The sequence below is a fragment of the Cenococcum geophilum genome, assembly GCF_001692895.1.
Source record: "Cenococcum geophilum 1.58 unplaced genomic scaffold K441scaffold_4, whole genome shotgun sequence".
NCBI lineage: Eukaryota > Fungi > Ascomycota > Dothideomycetes > Gloniales > Gloniaceae > Cenococcum > Cenococcum geophilum.
The window spans coordinates 2337704-2352196 of record NW_027137562.1 but is presented as its reverse complement, the minus strand read 5'-3'; the positions used below and the strand labels follow the sequence as shown (position 1 = coordinate 2352196).

General features: G+C 48.5%; 5 protein-coding genes across 5 annotated transcripts; 3 read left to right on the top strand and 2 right to left on the bottom strand.

Moving 5' to 3' along the window:
• Window positions 1-1354: 1354 nt before the first annotated feature.
• On the bottom strand, window positions 1355-4559 carry K441DRAFT_652754 (Di-copper centre-containing protein). Its single transcript, XM_067647413.1, has 7 exons — window positions 3749-4559; window positions 3569-3690; window positions 3258-3518; window positions 2887-3209; window positions 2716-2837; window positions 2138-2664; window positions 1355-2078 (listed from the first exon to the last, which is right to left on the bottom strand). The coding sequence occupies exons 1-7, from the start codon at window positions 4059-4061 to the stop codon at window positions 1716-1718; spliced, it is 2031 nt and encodes a 676-aa protein (XP_067508805.1). The 5' UTR covers window positions 4062-4559; the 3' UTR covers window positions 1355-1715.
• A 1555-nt stretch (window positions 4560-6114) lies between these two features.
• Window positions 6115-6529, top strand: K441DRAFT_211885 (uncharacterized protein). Its single transcript, XM_067640540.1, has one exon. It carries the CDS (start codon window positions 6152-6154, stop codon window positions 6389-6391), a length of 240 nt encoding a protein of 79 aa, XP_067508804.1. The 5' UTR covers window positions 6115-6151; the 3' UTR covers window positions 6392-6529.
• Window positions 6530-6990: 461 nt separating this feature from the next.
• On the bottom strand, window positions 6991-7974 carry K441DRAFT_684258 (homocysteine S-methyltransferase; the record flags this gene model as incomplete). The annotated part of the gene is made up of 1 exon (XM_067651763.1): window positions 6991-7974. One exon carries the CDS (start codon window positions 7972-7974, stop codon window positions 6991-6993), a length of 984 nt encoding a protein of 327 aa, XP_067508803.1.
• A 175-nt stretch (window positions 7975-8149) lies between these two features.
• Window positions 8150-9813, top strand: K441DRAFT_652753 (uncharacterized protein). Its single transcript, XM_067647412.1, has one exon. It carries the CDS (start codon window positions 8498-8500, stop codon window positions 9758-9760), a length of 1263 nt encoding a protein of 420 aa, XP_067508802.1. The 5' UTR covers window positions 8150-8497; the 3' UTR covers window positions 9761-9813.
• A 2132-nt stretch (window positions 9814-11945) lies between these two features.
• K441DRAFT_729703 (uncharacterized protein) lies at window positions 11946-12920 on the top strand (the record flags this gene model as incomplete). Its single annotated transcript, XM_067654199.1, has 2 exons — window positions 11946-12250; window positions 12342-12920. The coding sequence occupies exons 1-2, from the start codon at window positions 12080-12082 to the stop codon at window positions 12918-12920; spliced, it is 750 nt and encodes a 249-aa protein (XP_067508801.1). The 5' UTR covers window positions 11946-12079.
• Window positions 12921-14493: the final 1573 nt, after the last annotated feature.

The following is a 14493-nucleotide window of genomic DNA, read 5'->3' as shown; positions in this document are numbered from 1 at the left end:
TGCCCAAATCGGTGCCTTAAAAAGGAGATGGGGGCTGATGCGGCAAAGTCGGTGAAAGGGAAGGTAAAAAGATGGAGAAAGCAGGCTGCGGAGAGGTCGCGAGGTCGCGGAGAGGTCTCACGGACAGTTGCACGTGTAAAGTGCGCGTAGATGGTAGAGGAGGGCTCTATTCTACGCATCAGCTATGGGTGGCTCAGGGTGCTGTCGTCCGAGATTCTGTTCGATGGGGCTTCGGACTGGATCGATCTTCGTGAGCATGAGCGAAATAGTCACAACCTTCAGCCTGGAAGACTTTCCTTCGGCGCCAATTAATGGGAGTGCTGGAAGGCTGGTCATTCAGCCCGCCATGCAAGCCACAAAAGCAGGAGTAATATCGAAAAGGCAGATTAACCCGCGAGGCGTCTCTGGTACTAATGGACAAATCAGTAAGGACCCGCGCGCCATTACTGCAATCAACTGCTTTTCAGTCCCTCTATCACGCACCCCTACAGTAGCAGAGATCTAGATCGCCACTGTATGCTTGGTTTCGGCGCGCTGAGCAGGCGCGAGGGCCGGCTCTCGAGCAAATCGAAGCCGCCAAGCTTCAAGGGACAAGTACCTCAAAAGACGCCTCATAGAATGCCTCGTAGGATGGTGGTACAGCAATACGAGAAGTCGTTGAGGTGAGAAAGCAGAATCTTATGTAACGCCCGATGATAACCACCGGTACGAGTAGAGGGAGTCAGACAATCAGACAATCATGTCAATACAACTCCTACCACTGACTGGCTTCGACGTCTGCCGGTACAGAAACGACGCTGCGCTTGCTCCCAAGTTCGTATGCTTGCAGCTTCAGAAATTATATGCAAGTTGGCAAACATAAAAGGCCTGGCGTTTCAATGGTAGCTCGCCTGTTCAGATCCCTTTGGATAATCGTGACATTGATTGGAAGAACAAGCATCTATGGCATGATGGTATGTCAAGTGGAGTCTAGATGCACACGGTAGGGCTGATTCAGAAAGTGAGACAAACTGCAGACTCGGAAACAAAATTTCCTTTCGCCCAATCCACCTGACGTCAGGACGCATGAAAACCTTCGCTCTTAGCGTTAGTTCAACTGCGAAGTTTGAGTTCCAGTCTCAGACTCCCAACTGAGTTCTAGATTCAGATTCCAACTCCATCTGAAGCCTTCAACTCGCGCGTGTCATGTGCGTCTAGCCAAGCCATAGCGCGTGGCAGACATATCCTTTCGGATTGGTAAACCCGAAAACGTTGGTTGCTAGCTGGCATTGTGGCGTAGTTCGAGTGGTATCATTAAGGCAATGAAATATCAATAAGGTAATGAAATATCAATAAGGTAATACTCACTTCTAAAGCCTTTGCAATACGCCTATCTACTTGGGTTGAGACAACACACATTTCTACACAATGAAACCTACAGACATTAATATTCGCATGAACAAAATGTCCGGATACCTGTTTCCTCACATCATGTCAGTGCGGTAAAAACTCGCTTTAGTCAGTCAACATATTGGGTTAAAGCACAAAACCTGCCGATTGACACGGTATATATATTGACATTATGTGACAATCCCTGCTCGGGCTATGCAAACGACCATATTAGCAATTCCCGGCGCGGAGAGAGACGGGTCCACATCGCATCTAACCAAAAGACAGAAAAACCACCTCATGCAACGAACAAACGAAACCAATCACCCCCCCCCCATCAGCTCCCTCTAGTTCTTCTCAGCATACAAGAAGTTGCCGTTTATATCGACATACTCGACAGTGGTTTCGACCTCGCAGTAGCCGGGCTCGTCGGCTGGGTTGCTTGGGTTATACGGGCTGCCATGGTTGTTGGGTGTGTACGGGTAGTACGGGGTGCCTGTGCCACCGGGAGAGTAGGGAGAGGATGGCGAGCCACCGGTTGGGATGTAAGGTGTGCCTCCGGGCATGCCGGCCGTGATGTTGGCCAGGACTTTCGGGTAACCGACCCAGGTAGGGAACTCATCGAAGGACGCGGCGGGCACGATTGGGCAGGTGGCGACGTTCATGTGGAGGCCGGGGACCTGGTCAGGGGGAACGACAACACCGCCAACCTATCAAGGAGCGGGTTAGTGAGTAGCTCCTACTTTACCATTGATGAGATGATTCTTACCTTGACGACTCTCCAGGACAGATGCTTCTTCAGGTAGGAAGACACGGAATATACGTCCAGGCCCGAGAGCTCGCCAGATGCAACCTTGCCCTGAAGCACGGTTGTAAGCGGGATACAGCCTTCAATCGGCACATCGCTCGTGTTCGTCTGGGAGTAAGCTCCCAAGACACCGTTGCTACCGATAAGATTGGGGGCAGTGGCCCAGGTCGTGTCGTTAGAACTGACGTTGCCCAAGAAAGCGTAGATCGTGAAGGGTCCTCCGAGGCCGTGCTTCAGGCAGTTAATGTTGAGGAGATACTCGTGGTCACCAACGCGCGGTGGGCGACCCTCATATGGAAGGGCAATGTGGACGTCACGCTTGCTGCTGCTGGAGCCGGGGCCATAGAGGGAGTTCACGGCAGCACGGACGGAGGAGGCGGAGGCACCGCTCTGGGTTTCTGGGTATACGTAGCCGAGAACGGAGGTGGACTTGATATCCATTGAGGTGAAGAAATTGCCAGCAGTGTCCTTGTGGAAGGGCTTCAGGGCTACTATGTATTAGCAACACGGAGATATCCGAGTGAAGGTTCGATACATACGCGTATAGGCATTCTTAACCTGTCCTGCATTCCATATGAAGGTATTCTGGGTCAATTGTCCGGTGCCAACATATGTGCTGGGCTGAAGAACCTGCCACATAGCCATCTGTCGGTCGACATTGCTGTGGAAGAATTAGCCTATATGCTTTTATGTTTGAAGCAATGACTGACGTATGATGGAGCCAGAAAACCGGATCAAAGGCAGAGAAGTCCACGTAATACATGTGGCCACCGCTCTCTCCTCCAGAGATAACGTGGATGCTGTCGTGTGTACTCTCGAAGCTGTCATGGGACGAAGGGTTTCCAGTACCAGGACCGCTAGCTTCAGTGCTTACTTGAACAAACTGAGCGGGGGCCACGAAAAGGTTGTATACTCTGTCACGGAGAGAGACGCGGTTCTGGTCCATGATTGAGGCGAACATGTTGTTGTTGCTCCTCGTGCTTGCGGAACCACCATCCACAGGGCGCCGGAGAGTAGTTGTCCAGGTGTTATACTGAGTGATATTAATACATATACTGGATCATGATATTAGGATACCTACCGGGAAGCCGCCCAAGGCATTGCTAACCGGGTGGAAAGTGTACGAATAGAGAGGGTTTTTGATTGTCTGTTGACCAGATGGCGTGGTAACGGTGACAGTCTGGTCCCTGATGAGAGTAGGAACAGAGCTCTGACCAGATGGAGGAGCCATCGCCCAATCCCAGTATGGCATACGAAGAGTCGCAGCAGCATTAGTCCATCGGCCTCGCGTAGATGCGGGGAAAGAGTTAACAACATTTTGCACATGAGAATACCAGGTTTGCTAAAAACTATATTAGTTGATTCTCAACGCATGGTATTCGCAGCACAAACCTCGAAAAGAGCAAGGTATGGCCTGTGCCAAGGCCAGAAAAGAGTGGAAACGTGAGGACAGTATCCAACCTGGTTGATTCCGGGAACACCATCCCATTCGACGTATGGCCGGCCGTGAATACCTTTTGTCTATATCAGCGTCTGCTGCAGAAGGACGGTTGCCTGTAGAGGGCGACAAACCTGCAATTTGATAGTATGACAATGGGTCGGACTGGGACACGGCTTGGAAAGCCTGCATTCCGAGCAGGTACAGGTTCCATTGGTCCGCGTTCTTGGCCAACGTGCGGATTTCCTGGCGTGGGTACACTGAACCCTTTATGCCGGTAATGGCAATGTTGGCCCGTTTTTGCAGAATGTTCTCGCGTTCTTGAATCTGCTCCAATTTCGACCGGTGCACATGCTGATGGCCGTGGTTTGCCAAAACACCTTGGAGAAGAACGATGAGCGTGAGGATAGTGGGCAAAAGACCCCGCGGCTGTCGTGTGGAAACCATCGTGAAAGGTGAGGAACGATTCGTCACACAATCCGGGCGACCGGTTCTTATGAGCGTGGAACACCGGGTTTAAGTTTGATAGATATGCAAGAAAGATCTATTAGTGAAGGAGAGAACGAGATGAAAGTCGAGGGATTGAAGACTTTGCACCCAGAAAAAGAGCACAAATTAGAATTAAACGAATTACAGAAACGACCGTAGTGACGAGGAGAAAACCCTTAGTCGGATGAACAAGGAGACAAAAGCAGGAGACTCCTACTCTCGGGTTGTTGAAGACTGACAGGGCGGGCGGCTGCGTTTTTTAATAATAGTCAGATCCGGGGAGCGTGGTCAGCCGAAGGGGTGTGACGGGATGGTAATGTCAAGGTGCGAACATGGCCGGGCTGAAAAGAGAGAAGTTATGCAAAGTGATCATCGTATTCGTACCGGGGAGTCCCTGCAACTGGTGGGCGAGCGAGGGAGCTGAAAGCTTGAAGACTCGAAGCAGCGAAACGGCGTCGAGGGTTGGGGGGGGGAAGGAGGCCGGTCAGCCACCTTGTGCCCTGGGCTGTGTTGACGTTCATGTTCCCCTGAGTTAAACTACAAGCGTCGGTCGGACCTGCATTAGCAGGCGAACTGCATCCCACCGCTAAGCTCCATCCGTCTGCTCGGGGGTTGAAAAGGGGGGGTGGTCACATCACCACACATGCATCTTGAGACTTCTCTTATACCAATCTGCCTCGAACTGCACTCTGTCTTTGTCTTGTCAAGCACGTGCATAAATGTCGTCCGAGATCTTCTTCTCTTCTGGCCATATGAAAAGCCTTCTCCAAGGACGCGCGTAAACCTTCACAGATATCTTCATATGTCTTCATAACTCTGATGATGAAATGCAAGCCACTGAACATAAACACGCGAAGCCCTCGTGTTTTCGCGCTGCTAGACGAGCTGCGATGTCACCGGGCAACGAAAGACTTAGCAGCTTCACCGAATTTGCGGCCGGCAGTCACGTGCTTCAAGTCCTATTCGCCTTACGGGTCTGCAGCGTATCGCCATGCGTGATCCGTGCCAACGCTGCTATACATCACTCTGGCTCATTGTGCAGGCGGGGCGTTTTTCACCGATGTTCTTCCTCTGAACCGCCAGCGTCAAATTGAGTCGACGCAAAGTATCCATTAGGATAATATGCTGTTGCCTGTAAGCAATATCCTGAAAAAGAATCACCCGTCAAAATGTCAGCGTGCCTCGCACAATTGTCGCCCCTTGTCGAGTTAAGTAGCCATTCCCACGTGTATGTCAGACACGCTACAAAAGTTACTGTGCCGTGTCTGCAAATCCCCCCTTCTAGTGCAGTGTTCACCGGCAGAGTGTGCCGACCCGTTGCATTTATATCTGCATTTTGTTTTAGGCATTCCCTTACTCGACCATTAACTCTATTGGATGGCTTTTCAGATACGTAATATTTTAAAGCAGCATATGATACAGGTTCCTTTCTTGTGTTTGACCGAGGTCAAGGCTACGCAATGAGCTGAGTGTTGGAAAACAAGCCCGCAACGATATCACGTGATGAGACTTGTGGGAGAATGCTTTTGGCAGGAATCTGACCAATTAGACAACTTCGACCGCCGGTCGAAGTTACTTGAAATCTCTTCAACCACTTATATAGAAGATAAGCAATACACAGAGTTTTAGCCCCATAACCTCATTTCAACACTGAGTGCATTCCAGCCCTCCTCAGCCTGGCTCCACAGTTACTTCTTTGAGAACAGGGACAGCACGGAGAGCTGTTGGGAAAGTAATTCTGAGCTTCATGCTGCTAGGCACAACTTGGGTTTATCACGCAAGAAAATAAACGAGTGCGGCTTCAGATATGCGAGGCAGGTGAAGTTGAGCTTGCAGAGCCAATCATCAGCAAGGGACGAGGAACCTCTCAATGAGACTGGCGGTTGAGTATATCTAGAGTATCGCCCTGCGGAGAGTTGTGGGCTGCATCATCATGTTCCAATCGCCAAACTGTTAGTAGCGCGTGCGACAAATTCCTTTCATAGATTATTTGATAAATTTATATGAATTACTTGGTGATCGATGCATGCACATTGGCGCCCGCAATAATGGAATATCATGTCATCCTAGTTAACAACTCTATCGCCTTGGATCCAGCTCACACATACGGAGATGATAAGTTCATTATGGTTACACTTGCTTTCGTCAACACAATCCAAAGCCCCACTACTTACGGCGGTCTTTGGCTCGTTTTAAATCGAGCCCTCAGTACATCTGAATTCCGCAGGACCGGTCGGTTACCACTGGGCTTCCTGCATTTGAATATGCGAACAGCACCGATACTTTAGAAACCCCAGACTATTCAATCAATTGGAGTAGCCCAACAGACGACATGCTTGCCACAGCTCGCGAGATGCTATTCCGCACTGTTCTTCTTGCAGCAAACTCATCGACAGCACAAGCGCTACAAACCGGTCACCTGACCGTCTTCAAGTCTCACTACGGGCCCTTCTGGTGACTTTTCCTGGCATCCTCTGTGTCATTCCCACGTTTCTCGGCCGGTGGAATCTCGGAAGAACGGTATCATTGCCGCCTGTAGAAATTGCAAAGGCATTCAGTGCACATATGCTCTACAGCTCCGATTCAAATGCGATGGCTGACCAACTCCTTCGTGATGTCGGAGGCCGCAGGGTCCGTTATGGTGCGGTTGCAGTGGTTGATGGGCGGGCAGTAGGACAGGATGAATTTGTTCCTATGGTATGGAAGTTCGGCAGAAATTGGAAATGGCAGATCCAGGTTGGATAAATAAGCCGAGTAATGGTGCTTTATTTGATGGATGGCGGTCTCATGTAATTTTCTAGCCTTTTCTTGTATTGTTCATACAGGAACGATATCTGTTGATGAAAGAAGAGATTCGTGAGCGTAAATTAATTTTACGTTAACGCCATTACTGCTTGCGAGACCATCTAGAAGCGGTGTCTTTGACAACTGCGATATCCTGTGGAGTCGTCCGACAGCAACCGCCGATCAATCTTGCCCCGGCCTCGTGCCACTGCTTAACAAGCTCCGCAAGCCGTGATCCCTGCGCTCTTTCTCCAATCCAATTTCTACTCTTCACGTCCCATTGCTCGCCTGAATTAGGATAAACTACCAGAGGCCTTTTTGTTAATTTCCGTAGGATGTGCAGAGCTCCCAATACGTCTGTTTCAGGAACACAGTTAATCCCCAACGTCACAACTTGATCGGACCTATCAAGTGTTTCAACAACTAGTTTTAGGGGCGTTCCATCACTAATATGCTCCGAGTCTCGCAGCGTGAATGAGAACCAAGCAGCGGCCTGAGGAAATTCGTCCCGCAGCAGCTCCAAAAGTGCATCCGTCTCCGAGAATGAAGGCAGAGTCTCACATGCCAGGATATCAACCCCGGAATCAACCAAAGCTTTAATCCGTAGTCGGTGAAACGCTTTCATCTCGTCTCGCGGAAGCTGATAATCGCCGCGATACTCTGCTCCATTCGCCAGAAACGCGCCATACGGTCCTACACTCCCAGCCACAAGCAAATTCCTCGTAAGCCCCACCAGACTTACTTCTTTCTCTTCCAACTCCTTCTCAAACGCATCGCGCGCCTGCTTTGCAAGCTCAGCACTTCGCTGAATCAGCTCAATCGAGCGGTGCTCGTCGAGTCCTAGGTGCTCCTGCAACCCCAGGGGCGTGGCTTGGTAGCTAGCTGTGATCGCTACATCAGCACCTGCACGGTAATAGTCAAGATGCGTTCGATAGATTAGTGATGGGTCGGAGATCAGGACTTCGGCAGACCAAAGCGCGTTGCTGAGGTCGCAGCCGCGAGACTCGAGCTCCGTTGCTAGAGCGCCATCTAAAATGATTGTTTCCTTTTGTGTGAGGAGAGTTGATAGAGGGTTGGGAATAGGCATGATGATGGAAGTGTAGTTAATGATACTACGAAATGCCAATACGCATAGCAATACTTGCCGGGCGTATTTTTCAGAACGCTAGACCCCAGACCTGAGCAACGCCATAAGCAGAATTCCATGTTTTTATCTTCAACGTCACTCCTTGGACGCCTAAGACGCCTTTTCATCACACATAGCCCACATTTTCTACACCGATATGATAGTTACCACATGTAGGAATCATATCCAGCTTAGAATGATTCTTCAGCGCCGGCCCCACTTATCCCTTTGCGACCCATGCCGAAGATCTGCAACGTCCGTAAGGACATCTGACCTCAGACTTACATGTGATAGAACTGAGGTAATAGTATAAATGAGCTTCCCAACTCCACCTCCACGTCTTTATGCAGTGTCAAAGGAAACAGCCCAAAGAACCCCCAAAAGGCGCATTTCTCTCGTGATACCCTTCCAGTTTCAGGATATCCATTGTTAAGAGCACTATCCTGTTCTGTCTTAAAAGTGAGAGATTCCAAGTCTTCCTAGAATGGATCCTGTACCCACTATACATGTGCTAGAAAAGGCGGACTACACTAGGCAGCACATTATCCCACTTCCCGATGCTCTACCGCTTCCTCCGCTAGGACCTTCCTCAGTCCGCATGAAAACATCTCTGATTTCCCTAACCACAAATAACTTGACATATGCCCGCGCAGGACACCTGCTCGGGTGGTGGGACGTCCATCCTCTGCCGCCCTCGATTCCAGACGCATTCAAAGATGCATCAAAATACGGCCGGATTTCTGGCTGGGGCTATGGAGAGATTATCGAGAGCAATGTCCCCGAGATTCCAACAGGAAAACAACTCTTTGGCTACCTACCCATTGGCACGCTCCCCGTCGACCTAGAAGTGAAATTCCCCGGCACGAAAAACCAGGTCCTGGTCACGAACTCCGACCGCCAACATATCCTCCCCTTCTACAACCGCTACCTCCTCGCGCCGTCCAAAGCGGAAAACCCGGCTCCCGCCGCGCATCTCGGCTACGACTCACTAATGCAAGTCTTATTCGAAACATCCTACAACCTCAACCGCCACGCCTTCGCCTGGGACGACGTAAAGCGCGTCCACCCGATGGGCGACGCAACGTCCTGGATCGCCTCCGACGCAACGTCTTGGACCGCCTCCGACGCCTCCCTCACCGGCGCCACCGTCATCATCTTCGCCGCCTCCGGCAAGACAGCCGTCAGCTTCGCGCACCAGCTGCGGCACAACCGGCCCGCGGAGTTCCAGCCCGCGGCCATCATCGGCGTCTCCTCCACCGCCTCAAAGGCCTTCACCGAGCGCACCGGCTTCTACGACCGCGTGCTGCTGTACTCGGACCCCGACGGCGCGAAAGCCGCCGCGGCATCCGGTGCCAAAATCGTGCTCGTCGACTTCGGTGCCCGCGACAACGCGCCCGCGATCTGGCACGCCGCGCTGGCGCCTACGGCTGCGGAGATCGCGTTTGTTGGGGTGGGTGGCGAGGTCAGGCCGATGAGCCATAATGAGATCATGGCCGGGTTCGCGGAGGGGGCTGGGCTGGGGAGGGTACAGGCGAATGGGTCAGGGCTGCGGGACAAGGCGCTCGAGGTGGGCGAGGAGGCGTATTTCGAAGAGTTTTTGAAGGCGTGGGCGGGTTTTAAGGACGGAGGTGGGATTCCAGGCGTTACGCTTAAGTGGGCGGAGGGGATGGGGGAGTTGGCTAAGGCTTGGGATGAATTGGCTGATGGGAAGATTGGACCGGAGACTGGGTTGCTGTTTTGGCTGTAGGTCGGTCCGTGGAGAAAGGGAGGTAGGAAGGTGTGTTGCTTTTGGGCAATTAGGTGTGTGTCATAATGGATTACGCTACTGGCGTTCAATTGACGTTATCTATTAGTACAGAAGTTCAGCAAGAGCCGATTAGCTTTTGCTACTCTCGTCCGTCACTAGGTTTCTTTAGTAACGATTTTTTTTGAAACTGGAGTTAACACTTTCAAAAGATAAAATAAGAGGTCTTCAACTAATATCCCCATAAAGAGCTTTCATAAACTCACCTCACCTACCCCTTAAATTTAGTGAAAAAATTTAAATATATGTGTTTTAGGTCACCTATATAAGCCCACCTAGCTTGGCAAACTGGACCTGAACCTCCTTCAGTCGGCCATGTTTGGTTGGATGGGCCCAAGGGAGTAAATAAAGAGTATCAGTCGTCTACGAGCTAGGAGGAGAAACACTCTTCGCCTGTATTTTTCTTAATAGTATAGTTCAGGGGAAAGCCTGATGCTGAAATGTTTGCGCAAGACTTGGTTCTTAAGCAGTTATCAGCATAGGGTGATGGTAAAGAAACAGTGTTTCAACGAGTGGAATTTTTCGAATGTTCTGATTCTGCTGAAGAAGCCTTCTTGGAAAATACTGTCACAATAGTTTGAATCGCTGTTTGGAATCTGTCGAATAAAATATTGCAATAGGAACTATCGCAGGCCATGAGGCCTCTTTCTAGCTGTTCATAAAGTCACTGAGGCCGAAGGAGTTGCTGCCATTGGCATCCGGACTGAATCTAGGCTGAACTTGCAGGCAGCGCCATGGAACCTAGGTGCCCTAGAAAACTCAAGAATAGCATGGTTTTCGAGACTTGTTTTAGTAATAGCAATGCCATAACCGATATATAGAAGTCAATCAGCTTGCAACTTCCCGATGGTACCGCCGCCGCTAATTGTGTAGTCGAAATCTGTAGTAGCAGAAGGCGTGTCGATAGGAAAAGTTTAGGGAGAAAGGACGGGGTTTCTCTGGTAATTGTGTGGACTGTTTAGCAGGCAACTAGGAAGTGTAATAGTGAAGAGAGATACTTCCCTATAAAACGCTGGTATTTTGAGGGTCCAGGGTAAGCTGGGACGCATTGCTATTGATTGCTGGGGATCCTGTCGACCACCACCCTGTTCCAGATGCGTATCACCCTGCCTTTTTCCCTACACCTTCCTCACGTATATATAAGGCTCCTTGGAGCCAGCTTGAACGGACAGAGTCCTTGTTGAACGGACGATCAAGGATGAGGACTCTGTCTATCGAATGTGGCTCTAGGGCCTCCATATATACATGAGAAAGGTAGAGGGGTAGCAGACCAAGTCGGTGACCGAGTCGATGACCGAGTCAAGGTAGGTAACTGAGATAGTAGTAAGACGGTAATAAGTAATTCCGATTCAGGTCGATAGTCCTCATTCTTGGATTTTCCGATTGACAGATCCGCTTAATTTCTCTGTATCTGGAGAGGGCTGCAGACTTGAACACTTATGCTCTGATATAACCCGATTTGGTGGTAATGGACATGCTTGATCGCTTTTGGCTTTCGCATGTCCGATTTGGGGATGGGGATGAATCTGGAGGTGGAGATCGGACAATGACGTGTGCCGCGCTCGTAAGGCTGTGTCGTGGCCTTGTCATTTCAAACAGTCCCCGTACTCCAACTTCCGAGCACAACGGGTGGGCTCACATCAGCAAAATACGAGAGGCTTAGAGAGATGCGATACTGCAAGTTTTGACTAGTAGAACTTGGATTTTTACGATGTTAATGTACAAAAACTCACCCTCAACTTCTTCAGTCCTGCTATTACAATAGGCCTATTCGAGCACCTCAGAGATGGGTCCAAATCCTTGGATACTTGCATTTTTCGGCTGCAATAAAAATCCACTGTTAAAATATAATGATTAGGAAATTATTTTAGCATACCTTATAGTTTATTTACTAGTGTTGTTATTTATTGCTACATGCCCGTAGCCGGACACCAGACGGACTTCTGAAACCGCGCCTCGCACCAACCAACATATTCCCTGGTACGCTTTCCCAATGCCTTTATTTACAATGGTTCCGTGGACTCGCTCTTAATCTACGACGAATCTTTTGCTTTTGCAACAGCAGTTGGTTCTCCGACCATTTTTACGCGGTATTATTCATACTTTCGGACTGAGTGATCATCGGGGCGAGAGATATGTACCTGAAACTCCCTCGTCATCGCCATATTCCGGAAGTTTAGGATCACTTTGACGGTGTTGCCGCCAATATTAGTTGTGTTCTTCCAACCCGCACCCTGCCCTCTACTTTCTACGAGCAGAATCATGACCACGGATAATTCTGCCTACCTTGATGCGACCAAACAGCCGATAATCATTGGCGTCTCTATTTCATTCATTATCATTATCATCCTCTGTGTTGTATTGCGGATTTGGGCGCGGTCAATTTCTCGTGTTGGATTCGGCTGGGATGACTGGCTCTGTCTTGCTGGCGTGGTAGGCATACTTTCTAACATTCCCTCCTTTCCTTCAAAATAAATGAATACGTCCATTGTCTTCCAAGGCTAATATAAAACTCATTTGACAGCCATTTGCGCTATTATCTCCCATCTTTGGTTTGATACAGCTATCCAACGGATTCGGCAAGCATGAAGAAACAGTCTCTCCAGAGGCTCTTAGGCGCTATGCTTACCTGTTTTACATCCTCTTACTCTTCTACAACCCTGGTCTTTGCTTTTTCAAATACTCAATCCTGGCATTCTACCTCCGTGTGTTCCCGATTGTCACCTGGTTGCGTTACTCTGTTTACGCACTCGCCATACTCGTTACAATGTGGTTCTTAGGTACAGAGTTTATCCTAATCTTCCGTTGCTCGCCAATTTCAGCAGCCTGGACGCCATCTCCTGGAAAATGCATTAGTGAACAGACAATATTCATTACGCAGTCTGTGCCGACTATCTTTTTTGATGTTGCTATTATCACACTTCCCATAAGCTTGATTTGGGGTCTTCGACTGGCTCGGTCATCACGAATCGGCGTTGTTGCTATGTTCCTGCTTGGTGGACTTGTTACACTTATGAGCATAGTCCGTCTCACAAGCACACTGACTTCGAGTGATAGTGACTTGACCTGTAAGCGCCCATATCATTTCCTCCCTAGCAAATGAACTTGAGAAATGGAAATATTTCATTACTTTGATTTTAAACTCCACTAACTCATCGTTACAGGGGGCTTCGTCAACCTGGGCCTCTGGTCAGCCGCAGAACCCACCACTGGCCTACTGTGCTGTTGTCTCTCGACATACATGCCGCTCCTCAGGTCCTTCTGCCACAATATAGGTTTGGGGTCGGGTCATTCAACACTAAGCAAAAGCCCCGACCTTTCGCAACTCAACCCACCTAGCACTGCCGAATCACAGAAAGGTCAATCGGCAGAGTACAACCACCACCGATTCAGCGAAATGGTCAAGCTAGAACAAAACGTGTGGATAGGGCATGTGGAAAGAACTAGCATCTCGCTCGGCGCTTCTAGATCTGGGAGCCTGGACGAGGATATGGAGAAAGGAGATCCGGATTTGCTGGGCGGGCAAATTATGATTAAGAGGGAGATTACGATTAAGCGGGGTTCTCGCTAATCAAGGTGCGTTTTGGCGTTTGGTTGTTTTACTTTATCAATATTAGGGACCTTTAGCCATCAAACTTGACGGCATATTGACGCTATTTTAACGTGTATAGTTATATAACCTAGGCCCAGTTAAGGAGTCAGCCCCGAGGATCGTTAACCTTAATATTAGTAGGTTTAATATAGGGTTCAAAAAGCCGCTGATAGTTAGATTTTAATAACTAAGTACGATATTTAAATACTAAAAGGTCCCTTTTATTTTCTTTCTATACTTTACTACAAAAAGAATAATATATAGGTATATTATTACCTATAACTTCAATACTTTACTAAAAAGTAAATATATTATAAAAATATAGAGCTTAATTATAAGGCATATTGCCCAGGTGTACGGTAGGGAGCAGGTGTCGATCGGAAGACCAAAAGATAAAAAGAATGATGACTCTGTCTCATTGCAAGGGGCCCTAGAGCCTCACCATATACACTAGATGGGTGGCAAAGACTAACGTCGACACTGACGTCGATTTGAAACTGTTACCTTATAGCTAATTAATTAACATTGCTAATAGGTAATAGAAGGGTAATAGAAATAGTATAAAGTTATAAGGTAATAGGCAACTAGAACAGGAATAGGGTAATTATTAAAATCTAACCTAGATTGACACTCCCCCCCCCCAGCTTTAAGCTCCCATAGGTTAAAGCTGCATCGCGGGTCTTGGCATGGTGCTAAGTCAAATATACCCCATATCTTCCTCCTCGTTTACCTTTATTAGTTTAGACCCTCTCCTTAATATTAACTAAGTTCAATTAATAAATAAATGTCTCGTACTTCTGCCTTAGTAGAGCTTTTATTAAGCCGTTTACTACTATTACTGCAGTAGGCATCTAGTTAATCTTAATTTAATCGTTACACACTTCTTAACGTAGCTAGTAGTATATATTAACGTGTTAGAGCTTTATAAATAGCTCTATTCTATCCTTTATAAGTAGCTAAATCGTCTATATATTATTGTAGTTAGTTATTTACCTATTATCTAAGGTTAGTCTAATTTCTTTAAAGAAGCGACTCTATTAGACTAATTTTATGCCTGTATATAACAGAGCTATAAGCTCTACCT